Source organism: Cydia splendana, chromosome 14 (genome assembly GCF_910591565.1).
Source record: "Cydia splendana chromosome 14, ilCydSple1.2, whole genome shotgun sequence".
In the NCBI taxonomy this organism is placed as follows: domain Eukaryota; kingdom Metazoa; phylum Arthropoda; class Insecta; order Lepidoptera; family Tortricidae; genus Cydia; species Cydia splendana.
Window position 1 is genome coordinate 12,290,157 of NC_085973.1, and position 20,189 is coordinate 12,310,345.

The window sequence follows — 20,189 nt, forward strand, 5'->3', positions numbered from 1 at the left end:
GTTTCTTCAAACAAAAACGTCACTTTTGACACTGACATATCTAATCCATATCGTTTCTAGATCTATTAATTGACGTATCTTAAAGTTCGAATCGGGCAGTAAGTTATTATACAAAAGGCTGTATTGGGATCGAAGTGGAAGGACCGTCTCGATACCCTAAGGGTGGTATTCCACCTATCCAATTACTTTGTCCAATGTCATTGCATCTCAATCTCTCATTAAGCAAAATGTGAGACGCAATACACATTGGACAGGTGGAATACCACCTAATGGCACTTGATTTACAATAGCGCAATGTAAAGTGAACTCTATTGTGTTTGGCACCTTTTAATGCGAAAACCCGATTTTAAGCCGGCGCAAGACAAGGCGCCCTAGCGTTCAAAAATACTTTTAACGACGACTTTTATTTCTTGACATAAATATATTTTGAATATTATTATTTTTTTGACTTCGGACAGCGGTAGGAGCATAGTGGGAAAGCCACCATTAAGTGTAACCCTCACTCACCGACAGTACTCGTTGAAGGTGAGCACGTAACACTTGTCCTCGATGCAGGCGACGGAGTTGGCGTCGCGGTGGCGGGACGCGAACACCTCGTCCGGCGCGTCGTCCGGCTGCCGGCCGCCGTGCGTGTGCTCCGGCCGGTAGTACCACACGAGGGACACCATCATTTCACCTGAGTCAAACAAACAAGACATAAAAATCAAGTAGACGAAATCATTCGTTAAATCTTTGAAGGAAGCGAAGAGGAGAAGTTATATTATCGTACATACACGCAAGAGAAAAAAAGAAAGCAAGAAGGTGAGTTCAAAGTAGAGACATAAAACGTAGTGTTATCACTAAAAGTGATTCAGAAAACCTTTCAGCAAAAAGTAGTCGTAATTGTAATAAATCATCTAATGGATGCTTTTCCTGTCATCGTTGTTGTTGATGAATGGTAAGTATAATTGTGGAATGTAGTTGCTGAAGATTCAAAACTGAAGCCAAAACGAACATTTGGGAGCGTAGAATACGATAAAGAATCATTCTAATCGCATCAGTAGACTATCAAAGCTACATACATATTATACATCACATACATTGATCCGTCCACTCACCGTCGTCGGGGTTCTCCCAGAGGCGGGCGACGCGCGCCACGAAGGGCTGCGCGCGCGCCGAGGAGGCGCGCAGCAGCACGCAGTCCCCGCGCGCCACGCGGTCCCCGCTCGCGTGCGTCATGCGCGACCAGCAGCGCGCCGTGCGGTCCAGCCGGCTGTCGTTCTGTAACATGCAACGGGATCGGTGGTGAACGTCCAACTACATGTATGTTTGAAGAGCGAGCTAGGTGGTATTGAATTGGATCCCGATCTTAGAATTTTTTGAAAAGGATTTACTCAACGATGTTTTTTCCTTTGGTCCGTTTTCATAACTATTTTTAACTGCCCACCAACATAGACGGCTAAAAGTGGTTAAGGTAAATCTCCACGGCTCCTTCACTTTTAACTGCCCACCAACATAATAATAATAATAATATGCTCCTTACATCCATTTTGAGAGCAAAAATCAACGCGCACATTGTCGCAAACAATATTTTGGCCTCTGCTCAAAATGGATGTAGGGTTGGGTCCCGTGGTACTAAAGAGCTCCTCCTCATAGACATGACCATCTGCCAACAAATCCGGCGGACCAAGGGGGCCCTCTCAGCCGCTTGGATTGACTACAAGAAGGCCTATGATTCGGTGCCTCATTCATGGCTGGGGAGGGTCTTAGAGCTGTACAAAGTTGATGCAGCTTTGAGAGCCTTCCTAAGCGCGTGTATGGGGCAGTGGACCACAGTCCTTCGTCAACCAGGAGGCGGGGATGACCGACCTGGCCCACAGGATTTTATAAGGATTGAGCGAGGAATATTTCAGGGCGACAGTCTGAGTCCGCTATAGCTCTGAATCCCCTCAGCACCTTGCTGAAGGATTTGGGACTAGGTTGCCGGCTTCGGAGAGAGGGTGAAGTTATTTCTCACCTTCTGTACATGGATGACCTCAAATTATTTGCACCAAATACCCAAGGCTTGTTGGAGCTACTGAAAACCACCGAAGTCTTCAGTAGTGCCATCAACATGGAGTTTGGTGTCGATAAATGTGCGGTTATGCATGTACAGCAGGGGAAGGTTGTAAATTCAACAAATTTACAACTTTCTGAGACAATGTCTTTCAGGTCTATCTCTGAATCAGAGACCTATAAATACCTTGGTATGTCACAGTCGTTGGGTATTGAGGACGAGGGTATTAGACGGTCGGTGAAGGAGCGCTTTTTCAGTCGGCTCACAAAAGTCCTTAACAGTCTTTTGTCAGGAGGCAACAAAGTGCGCGCCTTCAACGCCTGGGTAATGCCTCTTCTCACATACTCCTTTGGCATACTAAGGTGGACTCAGACCGAGCTGGACGCCCTGGATCGGAGGGTCCGGTCACTGCTCACCACACATCGCATGCTACACCCACGCTCGTCAGTTATGAGATTGTACATCCCACGGAAGTGTGGAGGCCGAGGCTTCCTAAACGCCAAGGATCTCCACAACCGCGAGGTGTACAATCTCAGGAATTATTTCCTTAACAACGAGTGTGGGATGCATCGTGATGTGGTGGCAGTAGACAGGAACCTCACGCCGCTCTCCTTGGCAAACGAGAACTGGCGCAAACCTGTGGTACTAAGTACTGCGGATCGCAAGGCGGCATGGGAGAGTAAGGCGCTACACGGGCGGTTCTACAAGGCCCTCACGGGACCCGATGTGGACCTGCTCGCGTCGGTGAACTGGTTACGATTCGGGGACCTCTTCGGAGAAACCGAGGGTTTTGCCTGTGCAATTGCGGACGAAGTGATGATGACGAACAACTATCGGAAATATATCCTGAAGGACGGTACGGTCGACATTTGTCGGGCATGCCGCCGTCCCGGAGAGTCACTCAGGCATATAATTTCCGGTTGTTCTCATCTTGCTAACGGTGAGTACTTGCACAGACATAATCTCGTAGCCAGGATTATTCACCAGCAACTTGCTCTTCTATACGGCCTTGTGGACCGCGAAGTACCGTACTACAAGTACTTACCTGCGCCTGTTCTCGAGAATGGTCGTGCCACGCTCTATTGGGATCGATCTATCATCACCGACAGGACTATTGTCGCCAATAAGCCTGACATCGTGCTGATAGACCGATCGCAGCGCCGGGCCGTGCTCGCCGACGTCACCATCCCCCATGATGAGAATCTCGTGAAGGCCGAGAAGGACAAGTCCAGCAAGTACCTAGACTTAGCTCACGAGATTACCGCCATGTGGGATGTTGACTCGACGATCATTGTTCCGATAGTTGTGTCAGCGAACGGTCTCATAGCGAAGAGTCTCGACCATCACCTAGAGAGACTCTCGCTGGGTGGTTGGATCAAGGGTCAGATGCAGAAGGCGGTAATATTGGACACGGCGCGTATAGTACGTCGGTTCCTCACTCTGCGGCCCTGACCACCGGCAGCTTGGGCCAAGCCCCGCTGCCGGCGGCACCCTAGGTTAGGTTTTTTATAATGTGTTTATATGTATTTTTTATTGTTTTGTAAGTGTTTTTATATTTTACTTTTATATTCATATTATAACAAACCTAACGTAAGACGAAAAATAAATAAAGAGAATAATAATATAGTAGCGGATGGAGGCGTAGGGATGTGACGACCCCATCGCCCGCTGGTTTTACCAGTGCAATCAGTCAACGCAGGGCAGCTTGTGGCGAGCTGTTGGGGATTAGCGACCTCACGTACCCGAGTGCTCCTGGGGAGTTCTGTTACCCGCAAGGAGGGTGGGTGGGACAGGATTCTCTGCCTCTGGCTTGCCTTAGCCGGCCGGCCAGAGTGGAGTCGTTAGAGCTATAAGCTCCAGGGGTGGAAGTGAAATATGCATAAGACGCGAGTTGGCACAGTGGCTGTTAACAGCCACTGGGTAGAAAGCGGCGCACACCTCTCGACACCCCTGAGCCGCTCACACCGGTGTTGCCCTTGAGCCATCCTAGATGTCGCTTTTTGTGGGGGCCCATCTTGTGAGGGCGAGTCACCGTCTGCCGGAAATAAAATTGCATACCGTTTTATTAGGCAGGCGTCCGGTTTTTTACCCCATAGCTCAGTTCTTAGTCCATCGCTTTCACCCAATAACCTAGTTCATTTTAGATTTCATCAACTCTCAATAGCCCTTACACCCTGGCGGGTGCTGCCTCTGCGTGCGTCCCATGACACGGGCAAGGGCAGCCTCCGCTCGGTGTACCCCTTACATTTCATTAAAGTGTCAAAAGGGCCTCTACGTGTTGGCTTCGGCTCCGCGCACGCCTCCCAAAGGTCCGGAACACCATTGTTCCGTGATGGGAAAGACATAATAATATGTTCGGTGAGTTCTGTTACCCGTAAGGAGGGTGGGTGGGACAGGATTCTCTGCCTCTGGCTTGCCTTAGCCGGCCGGCCAGAGTGGAGTTGTTAGAGCTATAAGCTCTAGGGGTGGAAGTGAAATATGCATAAGACGCGAGTTGGCACAGTGGCTGTTAACAGCAACTGGGTAGAAAGCGGCGCACACCTCTCGACACCCCTGAGCCGCTCACACCGGTGTTGCCCTTGAGCCATCCTAGATGTCACTTTTTGTGGGGGCCCATCTTGTGAGGGCGAGTCACCGTCTGCCGGAAATAAAATTGCATACCGTTTTATTAGGCAGGCGTCCGGTTTTTTACCCCATAGCTCAGTTCTTAGTCCATCGCTTTCACCCAATAACCTAGTTCATTTTAGATTCCATCAACTCTCAATAGTCCTTACACCCTGGCGGGTGCTGCCTCTGCGTGCGTCCCATGACACGGGCAAGGGCAGCCTCCGCTCGGTGTACCCCTTACATTTCATTAAAGTGTCAAAAGGGCCTCTACGTGTTGGCTTCGGCTCCGCGCACGCCTCCCAAAGGTCCGGAACACCATTGTTCCGTGATGGGAAAGACATACAAATAATAATATAATAATCAGCCTATATACGTCCCACTGCTGGGCACAGGCCTCCTCTCATGCGCGACAGGGCTTGGGCTATAGTCCCCACGCTAGCCCAATGCGGATTGGGGACTTCACATACACCTTTGAATTTCTTCGCAGATGTATGCAGGTTTCCTCACGATGTTTTCCTTCACCGAAAAGCTAGTGGTAAATATCAAATGATATTTCGTACATACGTTCCGAAAAACTCATTGGTACGAGCCAGGATTTGAACCCGCGACCTTCGGATCGAAAGTCGGAAGTCATATCCACTCGGCCACCACCGCTTCGCCCACCAACATAGACGGCTAAAAGTGGTTAAGGTAAATCTCCACGGCTCCTTCACTCATAACTTACTAGACTTATATCGACCGGGATATGAACCGTGATTACCTTTTGTATTGTTACCCCCGCAATCTTCAGTTACCAGTGAACAAGATGCATGTAACTGCGTCGAAACATCGGGAGCTCGAAAACAATACAAAAGATAATCACGGTGCATATCTCGGTCGATATAAGTCTAGTGAAACTAACCTCGAATCATTCAAAACTGTTACTTAATCTGTCACGCTGGAGCAACTACAAATAGTCCCCTCTCGGGCTCCCCTACTATATGGAGTATACTAAAGATAATTAGCACCTCAAAAAATGATACAATGCAACTTATGTAACTCACATTGAGGTAGACTTTAGAGATGTGATCCTCGCCGTCCCACGTCCAGCCGTTGCTCCAGCGCGGCGGCGCGCGCGGCTCCAGCGCCAGCTCGGGCGGCGGCGCCACGGCGCGGCGGCGGCGCAGCGCGGCGCCGGCCAGCGAGCGCCGCCGCCGCACCCGCCGCGGCCGCCCCGCACTCGGCGTCGGCGACGCGCACGCGTCCTCCACCAGGAGAGCAGCTTCGTCGGTCTTGATCACGGGCTTCTTTGCGAACAGTTTCACCTGAAGATAACGGAAATGTTATCATACTGAACTGTAACTACGAGAGTAGGTACAAGGCACATGGATAGACTGATAATATAATAAGGCTTAGTCTTCGACTTTGTTGATTTCTACATCTATTTTATCACATATCATCACGTTCACCGTTCATCTTTCACACGATCTATCCACTTCTTACTCAGTTTACCTATAGAAAGCATAAGTACATGAACGTAAGGGGCAGCACAGAAACCCCCTAGGCGCTTATTCATTGGCGCGAAGCATAATAACGTCATGTTTTTATTTTTAGATTTAACCTTTTGGACGCCAATGACCGATATATCCGCACCGTAGGTTCAACGCCAAAGACTGATTAATCGGTCGCAGACCACAGAGCAACATAGACCTACGTGCATATGCATAAAGTTCAATTTCAATTTTGACACTTCGGTGACGAGGCGTCAGCGTGACAGCTTTTGTGTTTGACACGGCGTCGAAAAGGTTAAGCCACTAGATGGGAGACCCTACTACGCGCAATAGAGCGTGCGTGTATTGTAGGGGGTAGTACCTGCTTATAGGCGTTAACTGGCCGAACCTTCAACAAGCGCGGTCCTATCCTATCCAACCCTATATAGATAGGATTAGTTGAGTCTTATTATGAGAAGAGAAAAAAAGTTATAAAAAGACTCACCTTTTCTCCCACAGCCTTGTCGACGAGCTTGCACCGCTTCACCGGCTTCGGAACCTCCTTGGCCCTTTCCTTGTCTGTTTCCTTCTCGGCCTCCTTCGGGGCATCCTCTTTAACGGCCTCAGGCTTCTTTACCGCTTTCTTCACTTCGGGAACTTTATTACTAACACTGACACTATCATCCGTGGCGGACTCACTTTTGTCTTTATCGGCCTCACTTTTGTCCTTTACGGCCTCTGTTAGAGTTGCTTCGTCAGAGACCACGGTACTATTCTTTTCGGTTTCACACTTTGTTGGCACTTTAGCGTCCTCCTCGTAATCCTGTTTCTCGGTGGGTTTTAATACTGATTTTAAATTGTGCGTTATTTTAGAATCGATTTTCTCTATTTTACACGCTTTCTTGGTTACTTTTTTCTCTATCACGGGCGATCCCGCGGACCTAACGCCATTGACGGTACCATTGGTATCCACAATATTATTATTGATATTTAATGTCTTTTTTGTTTGCGCGATATTTTCGCTCGGTGAAAAGAATAGTTCAGCGGGATTGATCTCCTTGTCGGAGCCGTATCCTTTCGCGTCCAACCTATCAATACTATTTTTCCTTAACAAATTATCGAGCAGTACGGCACTTTTAGTTTTGGGTTTCATGGAGACGGTATCTTCTGGAAGCGCAGCCACGTTCTTAAGCCGCGGGTCCTCGCTGACGGCAGAGTGCTCCACGACAGCTTTCTTTGCCTCCGGTTCCTCCGCGGACTTATCTGACTTCCTCTTCAGAGATTTTCTCTCCGCGGCGGGCGTTTTGGGTGTCCGCCTCGGCTTCTGGGTCTTCCTCTTAGGCTCTCTCGTGACTGTCTCGACGCGGGTCTCGGTCTGTTCGCTCGAGACCTTTCTGCGCTTCTGGAGTTTCACATGTTCGCCAATGCCGTTTGTCCGGCAAGGATCTTCTAGTTCCGCGTCTTTCATTTCAATCTCCAGCTTCGGTCTGGAGTATCTCCGCTTGACCGTCTCAGGCGCATCGGGTGCCGCAGCTGCCTCTATCAAGGCCATATTGTGTTCTCGTAGGGCGAGCGTCTCTGCCTTTCGCGGCGGGGAATAAGTCGGGCCCTCGTTCTCCTTCTTAACATCGACTAGAGGCGTCGTTCGTTCATCAGAAGAGGACAGATCGATGGGAACGCAGAGAGGAGGGGAGATAGCGAGCACGTCATCGTCGGCGTCGCTGTGTGACGCGGTCGGTGGTTGGAGGAGTAAGCCGGTGTCGTCGCCGGCAAGGGAGCGGCGAGCCATGGCTTTGCCGAGACGCGCGCGTCGCGGCGCTGACGGGGGTGGTTGTGGTGCGCACGCACCGGCCGAGCCTCGTGCGGGTGACGGCGGGCCGGGCTCGGGGCCGGGCAGCTCCCGCGGTAGACGGAGCGCGTCGCGCACGTCAAACTCCCGCTTCGGCGAGGCGCCGCCTATGGCTGGCACAGGACACGGGTGCGGAGCGTCTGCTGCTGCCGGCGGCTCTGGTTCTAGAGGCGGATCCTGCAACGGATAAGACATAATAAAATTCTTGGTCATAAAAGAAATCGAGATCCGATGTTCTAACAAATAAAAACCCTCGATTTACTCGACCCTCGGTAGACTTACCTTTCCGCTTCCGTGGGTGTCGGACACGGCGTCCAGCGCGCACGCCCGCACCTTCGCTCGGAAGGCGCCCCCGGGCGGCGCGAGGGCAGGTGGAACGTCTGCCGGGCCGCCACCGGTAGGGGCTTTACCAGTAGCGGGCCCAATAAGGACGTTTTTTGGACACGCGTTAATTGGGCACGGGCATCCGCGGTATTCTGAAAAACAATGTTACAATGAGTATTTGTAAGTACACCATCCAAGCCTTTACATGAACATATATACGAATGGGTAAAATTGGTTAAGTAGGTTTCAGAGAGAAGTAAAAACAGTGAGTCACTGCAGTGAGAATAATAGCAGATTAGACGTGGAAATAAACGCGAGAACTGTAGCGATTCAGCTGACTTCAGTTACAAGATAAGATATCTATATGACTTATACAAATTAAGTACTGTTAGTACTTATTGAGGAGTTTTGTCCTGAAAGACGTGCCTATGAAAACTATTCTCCCCTCGCAATCGGATATTTAATACCTCATCACTTAAAATGACTAAAAACTAAAGGAATAAGATCACCGTCAATGTGGGAACGAACGATCGATGTACGAATAGGTGAGTTGGGTAGGTATTAGTTAGGTACGCGAAGTCCGTTTATGTCTGGTCGGTCTGGCGAGATCGAGTGAACATAAAAAATATGATGATGCAAATGAGCTATAATATAATCTACATGTCACTTGCATGAGTTCCAACATGTCCGGACTTTGATAAGGATGGCACATGACTCACTGGTCAAGTGCTAGTGACTCATCCACTGAATTGCAATCTGATAGTGCAACAATTTATCGCCGATCAGCGATTATGGCAATAGCCATTTCTAGCGATCTTAATGCCTAGGATTTAGTTTCCCAGAATATATATAGGTTACATACTTATAGGTACCGTTAGTAATTATTAAGTAGGCCATCAATATCACCGCGACTTTTATTTATTTAGCTCGGGTCCGGGTTGCCGGTCGTCGTATTGGTAGAGAGCTAAAGCTAAGTAAGCTTAGTACTGACCGACATATGGTATCCTCTGTGGTGAGTGCTGGTAGCACGGCGGCTGGCCGTAGTATTGTGGCGGAGGATACGAATCACTGGCGACTCCCACCATCTAAAACACATAAAAACATGTTATTTACAGTACAAAGATGCTTGAACTGTTATGTACCTAGTAAAAAGTACTAGGTGGTAAAATACTAAAAATGTATCCTATTGTTAGAACAGGTTGCTTTTTTCACTTCGCTACTTTAACATATTTTGTTTCGTTTTTGTCTTCCTCCGATTAACCCTTTACCAGGCTGACATTTCAAAAATGACAATCGGATGTCAGTCTTACTGATGGAAAATATAACACATGTTTGATGTGCCGTATGTGGGAAATATATATCCCTTAGCCTGGTAAAGGGTTAAACAGGCTTGAATAACCCAAAAAATAGTCTCATCGATGATTATAGGATTTTGAAGGATTATAGGTCTGTTAAAGGTTACCGGTGCGTCGGGTTGCGGTGGCGGCAGATGGTAGCGCCCCGGCGGCCTATAGTACTGATAGCAGAGATCAGCAGATGGGTAGTAGGGCCCATACTGCTGAAGTACCTGTAAAAATAAACTTAAATTAATCTCTCATTTCAACATAGGCTAACCAGAAGGCGCTTTATTTTCCGTACCGACATATGTAAGTGTGTAGAAAACTACCAACACTTATTAGGCTCTGTTGGGTGAAGTATTCTATTTAAATTATTTATTTTGATAGAAAGTCGACAGGCACGAGGTTGATTCTACAGCATCGGTATGCTGTACTTGAAGTAACTAGTAACAACCAATCTTCATTCCCTTTGCTTTGCATAACAAATTACGAAAAATGACATGAGATTACCTTATATATGTACAAATAATTATGTATTTTATCAATACACCAAAGTAGGTAATTTTCTCGCTTAAATATCAGTAACATCATAACATCCTATTCCCCATTCAGCTACAACAAACAACTAACTGTGTTTAATTTAATTAGATATCGGCCATTAATTGTACACGATAACATAAGTATTATTACGTCGAAACTGTTGAAAGCGGTCACAGTGCCTACATACAATATCTTGACTTACACAAACTTGAAAACCACGAACACCCAAAAGATAGAGACTTTCAGGCCAATTCAAACGTACACTGACATCAGAATGATGTTATTTAGTTATGTTATAGTGCGTCTCGCTCGCGCCAAAACATGCACAGAAAATTACGAGCGAAATGCATGATAACGAAATGACATCATTTAGATGTCATTATGATGTCTGTTATATATATACGTTCGAATTCGCCTGTCGGTCAAATTTCACCCAATGGAATCTTTGTAATCTTGGGTTGGATAGACCCCAAAGAATTGTATCAAGCTGCTTCTGTATGCAACATTAGTTTAATTAATTATTGTTTACTTTAATAAAGTTAATAAGTTGGACGGAGAAAAAAACGAACGTTGGAGAGAAGAGAAACCTACTGAAGACCATAGAGAATAGACGAGGCAAAATTATAGGTCACTTGATAAGACACGACACTTTCTTTAAAACTATATTTGAAGGCAAGATCGAAGCTAGGAGAGGAAGAGGAAAACCACGAGCAAGCACATATACACAACAACTAAAAGCAAAAGCAAATGTCGTGTCTTACAGGGACCCAAAGAACCTGGCCGAGGACCGCGAAAACTGGCGCATACTCCACCGACAAGAGCCATGCTCTTAAATTATGATGATGATGATAATTTAATAAATAATTGCATGAACTCATGATACTGGTGATGTTTGTGCTGTTGCGTATTACAGTGCGTACGCAGTCGGCGTCGACAATTTAATCCGTACGTTTTAATCCCCTCACGTGCCCCTGGGCCCCATTCGTACGGGTCGCGGCTCCGTCGGGAGCTCAGGGCGTTTGTCCCGCTAATTAGCTTTGTGTGTAATGTTCATTTTCCTAATTAATAGCGCGTTTTGTTAACAGGTGCCTGGGTTTGCTTGATTTTGGGAGGTTATGCTAAATCGAGAAAAACGCCTCACATTGCGTGCTTGCATCGACTATACAATGCGCGTTATTTTAATTTACTACATCTTTATGTATTGATAAAAATATGAGTAAAAATAACTAAAGAGAGGGTTTTATCTGTAGGTAATAAGGGGAACCTGAGAATAAGATCCTTGTTTTAATTTTTTCTTCGATGTATCATTTACCTAATGTTGTTTTTTTAACAAAACATCATTGGTTTAGATTTATCTTACAATTGTCTTGAATGGTTTTATTAATCGCGGACAATTGAAAATTTAAGAAATAATCTTCGCGACAAATCAAAAGGGGATATGATATTTAAGTACCTAATACATACCTAATATAATAACGTTGACATAATTTTACGAGTATTACGTATTACCTATAAAGCAATTTATTTATTTATCTTCTTAATGAATGTCTGAAAGTAATCGTAAACGTTTTAATACTGGTTTCAAGTAATCTCAATAATAATGAACAGCTAATATAGGTAGTTATAAAGTTGTTGTTTATGTATTATAGCTTTATCAATAATGGTTTTAACGATTCCGATAAACGATTATGGTATTTTGAGGCCATACCATTTGACCCGTTATTGAGCATATCATATCGCTTACAGTTCTCCCAACTATTTCAATAAATTAAGATATATATTTTTTTATAATTTTAACAAACATTTGCGTTTGTGTATCAAAGCTATAACATTATATTTTGAAGATTTTATGTTTTGTTTTAGTTAAATTACTGTAGTTTAAATATTTAATGATATTTTATAAAAGACGTGAGGTAAGAAAAATATTTCTAAATATTATTTGTCAACGTATTTTTGGGCCATCATGTATTAAAATTCGATTGATTTATTAGAAGCTACTTAGTTTTGTATGTATTTTGATAGTAATTGTACTTGATAAGATTTTGTGTTGTAGATGTTTTTTTGCCCGAAACTAAAATGGACCATGAATCAAACTTGATCAAATAAAATTAATTATCACTGCAGATTCATGAGTGCACAATATTTTATTTCACACCATCCGGACAATTTTTTGTCCATGTTACGTACTGATACTGCATTTATGCGTCGCGTGTGACGTCAATGAAAAGCTTGCCTGAATAAGCACTGTATTACGGTATTACGTTCACGCGTGCCAGACGTCACAGTGGAGCTCATATTGTGTAGGCGGTGTGAGTGACGTCACCACAGTTATGACGTATGATATGAACTCACGACCGCTAGTAAATTTCAAGGTCAACTGCATTCTGAAACGTTTCAGTGACCTTTTCAAGGGCGCTTTAGTAATAAAGTAAATTTAGTAATTATAGTTAAGGGGCGCACTGATTAACAGTCCGCCGGACGGTATCTGCCTGTCAGTTGTTCGGAACTGTCAAAATGTTGTTCTAACTGACAGGCTGATACCGTCCGGCGGACTGTTAATCAGTGGGCCCCTTTAAGTTTTCATAAGGAGTTTTATATAACTCCCAGCCGAGATTTTCTTAAGTGACTACAGTATGAGGTTCTTCAAGAAAGGAGTGTAACTAGCAAGTACAGGTTTTTTTAGGCTCGTATCGCGCATGCGACAGTTACGAGTATGGAGTTGCGTAGGAATATTAAAATATAACGAAGACGGATTTGGTTGCACTCATGTTTTATGTAAGTATTAGTTAAAGCAGTTATTTCATAGTGTTATATTAAAGTTCTTACTAACAAACCCACTGGGTACAAGCAAGACATACCGACACTTTAAAGGCATTTAACTTATCAGGGATTATCCCCAGAGCGTGTCTACACAGAATAGATAACGATGCCGCTTTGATCGGTGCGGCGTGTACGACGTACGACGCTTACTGTTAAGCTTTAATGGTGTTGTTTTTATACAGGTTGGCTAAAAAATAGCTGCATTCCCGTTGCCAGGAAGATTTGGGATTATACTGAGCAACTTTTACTATGGGACCAACCCTGAAATCGCGAACAAAATTTTACCCTCCCATAGAAAATGGACCAGCCAAAATGTATGAAACAACCAAATTTTCGCGATTGCGGGGTTGGTCCCATAGTAAAAGTAGCTCAGTATAATCCCAAAACTTCCCTGGCAACGGGAATGCAATTATTTTTTAGCCACCCTGTATAAAGAGGACTTAAAAGGTATCCGCGGCTAAAACTGCTAAAATTAGTAAAAACATCAGAAAGCTAACCTAACATGTAATTAAATGATTGTGGTTTTGGTAAAAAATTATAATAAGTACAATTTGCATTATTGTTTACATTTGTTAACTGATATCGTCCAGTTTTTCAGTTTGTTACATTTGGAATCGTGGCTTTATTTCAATAAATTAAATCGAAGCTTGATCAAAGCAGTTTAGAGAGGCCCTACTGTCCTATCCATAGCGTTGTGGTGTGGTGCATTGTAAGTAAGTACTTGGTTGGCGCGGATGCGCAGGGCTCTTATACTCTCATCAAGTCAAAAAGAGCCTTCGTTTACGACTTTTAGTGCTCTAACTACGAGCTTCAAATCATCCTACCACCAAATCAAAAGTAGCCTAGGCTTTTATTATTTAAAAAGGCTGCAATACGAATTGTTTTAAAATCTCTAATTAACTTACCGGTGGGTGCGGGGCGTGGTAATGCGGCGGGGGGTGGTACCGCGCGAGCGCGCGCTCTGTGTCGCCAGCAGCTTCCTTGATCAGCGGTCCGGCCGGCTGGTAGTATCCTGAGGACAAACAGATATATTCTTTAATTACATGAACAACGTAAGAGAAATCTACATATGTATCCACTTCATCATAAAACTTAGCAAATCTCTATAAAACTATATATGTCTCTTTCTAAAAAACAGACGGTTAGGGACAACGATTCTCAACAGCTTGTTAGATTTGACACATGTATTTTATGAGTAAGTAATGCCGTAAATCTTTGAGATATGTAGGTACATATTGGATATGTATTTTAAATAGGTATTTAAAAGAGCGTTTCGGTTTCGCCTGATTTTCCCTTTCCCTTGGCACCATGTCAATAGGTGACACAAGTGAGGATAAAATAATAAAATGCAAATAAATATTTGAAAGTAGACGTGCGAACTGATAGTATGACTAGTTCGTAGTACCTGCACATAATGTGCATTCATGGCGCATTCGATCTGGACAAACCATAATAAATAAAAAGATTTAAGAGATAAAGTATCATATACATATGATAGCATATACCTACATATATGTACCTACATAGTTTAAACACTTTAAAACAGTTCGAAAACACTTTATAATGACATTGGCACTGATAAACTGCTCCCGTCGTAGTTATTTGGTAATCGTACGATAAAGGTCAAGTACATATATAAAGGCAGCGTCAGTCGACCGGATACGATTAAATCACCATACATCCGTATCAGCAAATCATTTTAAAATGTCCAAGGAGCATACGATGTTAAACCAAAATTGTTTGACCAAGCACATTTTGTAGAATGATATTGTAAATTTCGTGATATCTTTAGCTGCCATGTGCCTTCAATATGAATGTCCGTTTTCCACTGATTTTTAAGCCTTAATAACATTATTTCTGAAGGAGACTCAAGAAATATCAGAAAACTATTTAAAAGGTATTCTATTAGAATGTATGCAAACTTCAGTTCTAACTTTGGTTCAACGACGCAAGCAAAGTTTACATTATATGCAAGTAACGCATTTAAACTTAAACTTGGCTATTTTCGTTTTGACTGTGTGCTTTAAAAACTTCGAGCATCTTCGCAAATTCTAACAAAGAACGTTCTCCTTTTCCAAACTTTCCTTCCGGTGGATGCGGTTAGCGATACGGTTTCTTGTTTTTATAATAAACCTAGTTTTATGTTGCTTCTTCAAAGATCAAAACAACGGCATTCAAACTTAATAACTTGATTTTAACTTTTTTCTCATTTTGATTTTATTGGTGCGAGCAAAATGCGCGGCAACGATGTCAAGATGAGATCAAATTAAGGATTCTTTTGTATTGAATTCGCGTGTATCGTTATTATTTCACTTTGGCACGAGGATCCCTATTCTATTCTTATTAATGACGACATGACCCATACCCCAAACTTATGTTATAAACTAGTCGGATCGTTTTGATTTCAGTAGGTAGTGATTGATCGCGAATGAAAATCGCTCCTAACTTACCAGAACGCAAGAGAGGTAGCGGCTGCCCGCCATTGACACTGGTCTAACATCGAGAGAGACTTTACCAAAGCCCAATTGCCAAAACCGACAATCCGGGACCGATGGGCCTGGCGCAGAAGTGTGAGGAGACCCGACCCCAAAATAGATAACGGGAGCAGGGACGGACAAAGAAAAAGAAGGTAGTGAATTGATATATAACCTCTACCTAATACCTACCCGCTAGAAGTTTTGTTTGTGTTTGAGTCAAAACCTCAGTCCCTTTGTTTGTAAGTTGTACCGTCACGCCGACAACTGTTGCGCGGATGCGGTGGATGGCGATACGGTGCCGTGTTCTGTAATAGTCCGCACTAGATAAAAGTTTGCGGTCAGAACCACTTCCGCTCGAATCGAGCTGTTTTCGGTTGTTTGACCCGGTTTTTATACGTGTGAGTATTGTTACCAACCTAACATTTTCAACTATAACTGTGTGGATAGTAGCAAAGAGTTGTTGACTGTAAAAAGGGCTCATTTAGACGCGCACGAACTCGCATGCGATTTTAGTTACATTGCGGACCATTGAGGTTACAACAATTCAGCCGACCGATCAAATAACGCAATGTAATGAAACTCGCATGCGAGTTTTCACACCGTCTAAATGAGCCCTTAAGAGAGGTAATAGTCTAAGAATAAAACGTGCCCTTGGTTTGACAGCCAACCCAGAAGGCGCTGTACTGCGCCATATGTTTTGTGGTCAATGAATTGTTAAACGTCAACTTTTGACACGAGTTACCCCATAATGTACGGAGCCGTACAAAGTCTTCAACATCACCTGTCAAATTCTGGGGGGTCTGGACATCGGTAGCAAATGGTAGCATGAAGTAGGAGGAAATGGGGTAATTTGAAGCATGGTTTTTGGATGATTATAGGGGGGGGGGGGGTCCAAAATCGTCAAAAATCGATGACGTAATTTATGGACAGCCCCAAAGGATCTTTGGCAATAGTATTTTACTGGCACAATATTTAATTTGCCGGATTTGTTATACCTACACAATTTCTTATAGGTACCATTCTATTAGAATACTAGCAATATTATTGTCTTTGTTTATTATGCATCAGATAGTACGAAGGCAATCAGTAACCACTCATGCATAATGTTAGTTGTTATTATGCAAATGCAACTAATGTAACAATACAATAAAGATTATTGTATTGTCATAGAAGTTATAAAAGACGTAATTGACACTATAGTACATTGTAGGAGAGGACGGAAAACCGCTAAAAGATGGACGAGTCGTTTGAGGGCCGACACGTCAGTGGAGGCCCTCAAATAATACGAGTCCATCTTTAGCGTTTCCGGCCGAGACATTACATAGTGCTTTTCACGACTACTGCGAGGAAATAAGAAAACATTTGCATAACTATAAGTACTAGCCCCCGATTTCTCTGGCAGCAAATTACTAGCCACTGCTTGTGCTGTCTCTTGAATTCGGTAGGCGTCAGCGTTATCGCGAATATCATTTTCTTCACTAGAAGAGCTCATTTTTATAGCGAGCGTAGATACGTGTTTCTTGTATTTTTTAGTTAAACACAATTTACACTATCCAATTCAGTAAGTATTTTCAAATCCCGCCTTTTTACTTTTTTTATCACTTTTAAGAGGCGTTTTTCTGTTATTTGCTTCAAACCGACTCTAAACTTAGAAGCGTTTTTACTAAAAAAAACCACAAACAGCTACAAAAGTAAAAAAACGCCTTAAGCGTGAACTGAATGGATAATTGTTAAAAAAAATTAACTGAATGGTTTTGACATTTCTTTTTTTTAAACAAGAATTTGGTCCTATAAATAACCTAATTTTATTTTTGAAGGAAAAAGTTGCGCCAAAAAAGACCATTTATTGATTTTTATGTTTTAAATGATACTCATTGCTGTAGCGAACCGTCACCAATGACAGATGATGATAACAATGAAACATTGTAGTAGTGGTGGTTCAGGTGCTACAGCTATTGCCTACTTTCCAGCTTGGCTTTAGACCATCTATTGCCACATTTCCGAACAGTGGCGTGAAAAGTTAAAACTAGTATGTATATGTACACGGGTATGTCATGTCTTACACTTAATTGACAATAACAGACATTAATTTTATTAATTGATAATACGAGTATTCGATAAATAATACGGGTACATTTTTTTTTATACGAGTAGGAACATATTACCTACTTCAGCGTTAGTTTACTAAATCCCGGCTCTTACTGCTCTTTTCAATGAAATTTTCGCAAGTTATGCATGATATTTATTGACGCTTTTGGGCGAAGGAAAGCATCGTGAGGAAACCGGGCCAATCCCAATAAGGCCTAATTTCGCCTTTGGGTTTGAATGTCAGATAGCAATCGCTTACGTTAAAACTTAGGTCCATGCTAATTCTTGGGATTAGTCGCCAAGCGGAAGCCAGGCTCTCTTGAGCCGTAGCTAAAAGCCGGGACGACGGTAGGAAAATGACAACATATTCGAACAATTGTGACATTTAAAAAAAAAGGGGAAAATTCCAAGTAGGTATGTGATATATTGATACCTATAATATTATTAATCGTCATGTATTCTGAGCGTACAAAATAACTAAAGTACCTACTTACTGGTACAGGGGCGTATTTTGAAATTTGGCGCCCCGGGCCAATACGTTTCGCCGCCCCAGAAGTCAAGGAAGAAAAACAAAATGCAATCCGCCAGGGGCGGCATATGCCGCCCCTGGGGGCTGGCGCCCCGGGCCATGGCCCGGATGGCCCTAGGGTAAATACGCCCCTGTACTGGTACCTGTACAGTTACCTCGTAGGTATAGTACTGAGAAAGCCGAGGCGGCACTCTTGGACTCCCACTCGTCCTGTTTGTTATCTAACTCGTTACTATTTTTCCTCAGACTCTGTATTTTTCACTGTACTTAAGTAATTGTTTGTTATAATGATTTATTTGTTTTTAAAGTTCAACTTCTGTAAATAAAATATATTTAGGCGTAAAAGGTCACAGAAAAAATACTTAAGCTTCATTTTGTAGTGTTAAGTAGGAGTTATTTCATGTAATACTGGTAAAAGGTCACATTTCTCTTAATAATGATATCTAAATTTAGATTACGAAAAACATTTAGGTTGCGTTGGTCAGAAAAGGTATCATTAGAAAGTGTCATTTTTTATATCGTTTATCACGCGATAAATGAGACCGTTGAGGAGGTCAAGAGCAACAACCTACAAAAGTCTATAAGGAAAGCAGGATACCTTTAAAACAGTACAATACATAGGATTACTTACCGTGGTCACGATATAAGGTTCAAACGAAAAGATCTACTAAAATATGGTCAGAGGAACGGGGTGACTAAAACGCGTTTAAAGGTTACTAGAATGTAAACATGACCAAGCACATGATATATAACAATATCAAAGACACCAATTTACATTCCAATCACACATCCGTGCGCCATAAATAACAAATTCGCAATCACTTATTCGTTATTTATCATTTGCATATTAATAAGCGATATCGATTGCGAACAATATACGGTCGTATATCGTGAAATACCATCTTAATCTCGGGTTTAAATTGTTTAAAGGGCATCGGTAATTGGTCGCCAGTCCCACGATTTAACTGACAATAATTTTATCCGTTTTCCTTCCTTGAATATAACTTGATATATAATAAATCTAGCTGCTCGCTTCATAACTCTTGGGCTCCTGTACAGATTTTGTGAGATGTTTAACGATAAAAAGTGATATATTATCGCTACAATAGAGGCGATATATTATCATTGGTTGTGAAAGCTCGAGTGAGTCGATATCTCAGGCGGACCAGAGTAACGTGACTTTGAGACCCGTAATAACTTTGTGTAATTAAAGACCACATTAGTGTCACTAGTTTCTGTTCGCCTGATAAGTGATGTGATGGAATACATATTCAGTAGCTAAAATAATAAATATTATCAGTATGTTTATGGACCATATCTTTTATTTCAGTACTTTACTTTGTGTAATTCGTCCGTACTTTGTGTAATTAAAGACCACATTAGTGTCACTAGTTTCTGTTCGCCAAAATAACAAATGTATGTATTCAGAATGTTTAATATGGACCGTATCTTTTACATACCGTATTACTTCTATGTTTATCTTTTACATCATTTAAATCAATCACTATAAAGAACATACACTCATTTAATAATTCACAAAGTATTAAAATGTTTTTCACATCTGGACGCGATAAAAATCCACAAGGCAAGCTATAAAACTCGCGATATATAAGAAGAGAGATAGTTTATGTCGAGATGAGCGTGATAGACAGTGATAGCTTATAATTGCAGGTGCATTCAAAATGATACAAATCGACTCTCAAGCTTTTTCTTCCATCCTCATCTAAATATGAACCGTATATTGATTTCCTTAAGGTTACATTTACGAGAATCTTAATATCGAGATACGAGCTTGGTAAACAAAGCAGGTGAAATAAGGCTATTAAAAGCGTTCGTTGTTTGAATTTTAAGGGCACTTCATTAATTAAACACTCACGAAATTATCGTGAATGTTGCCCTAATAATTTATGAAGTTACGCTTCGGCCACTTGTTCACACGAATCTCGTATAACTTTGGTCAATTTACTGTCGTGTTGTTTGGTTTGGTAATTTTCTATTACATAGTCATTTCGCAAATATAACATTTCTGCTTGTATACATGTAGTGTACTTATGTACTGGGAAATGAAAAGATAGAATATTAAAACATTTAAAACGAATCGAGTGATCATTGAA

The 20,189-nt window shown here is 42.7% G+C and overlaps 3 protein-coding genes across 5 annotated transcripts in view; 1 reads left to right on the forward strand and 2 right to left on the reverse strand.

The window, feature by feature from the left end:
* Positions 1 to 20,189, reverse strand: part of LOC134796683 (uncharacterized) — a 398,919-nt gene that overhangs the window by 53,431 nt on the left and 325,299 nt on the right. For all 3 annotated transcript variants that reach the window (XR_010144987.1, XM_063768836.1, XM_063768837.1), the window contains exons 5-12: positions 13,887 to 13,993; positions 9,747 to 9,851; positions 9,276 to 9,369; positions 8,243 to 8,436; positions 6,617 to 8,137; positions 5,686 to 5,946; positions 1,098 to 1,260; positions 508 to 676 (exon numbers count right to left, since the gene is read on the reverse strand). Coding sequence is in view for 2 of the 3 variants with exons in the window: in XM_063768836.1 (XP_063624906.1) it covers positions 508 to 676; positions 1,098 to 1,260; positions 5,686 to 5,946; positions 6,617 to 8,137; positions 8,243 to 8,436; positions 9,276 to 9,369; positions 9,747 to 9,851; positions 13,887 to 13,993 (2,614 nt within the window). In the remaining variant the exon portion in view is untranslated. The remainder of the gene's footprint in view (positions 1 to 507; positions 677 to 1,097; positions 1,261 to 5,685; positions 5,947 to 6,616; positions 8,138 to 8,242; positions 8,437 to 9,275; positions 9,370 to 9,746; positions 9,852 to 13,886; positions 13,994 to 20,189) is intronic.
* LOC134796758 (uncharacterized) overlaps positions 2,582 to 20,189 on the forward strand; it is a 161,003-nt gene continuing 143,395 nt past the window's right edge. The window contains exon 1 of the mRNA XM_063768971.1: positions 2,582 to 4,388. Within this exon, the coding sequence (XP_063625041.1) occupies positions 2,600 to 3,487 (888 nt within the window). The 5' untranslated portion in view covers positions 2,582 to 2,599 and the 3' untranslated portion in view covers positions 3,488 to 4,388. The remainder of the gene's footprint in view (positions 4,389 to 20,189) is intronic.
* Positions 14,260 to 20,189, reverse strand: part of LOC134796805 (deoxyribonuclease-2-alpha) — a 464,519-nt gene continuing 458,589 nt past the window's right edge. Inside the window, exon 9 of the mRNA XM_063769027.1 lies at positions 14,260 to 14,274. The gene's annotated coding sequence lies outside the window, so the exon portion shown is untranslated. The remainder of the gene's footprint in view (positions 14,275 to 20,189) is intronic.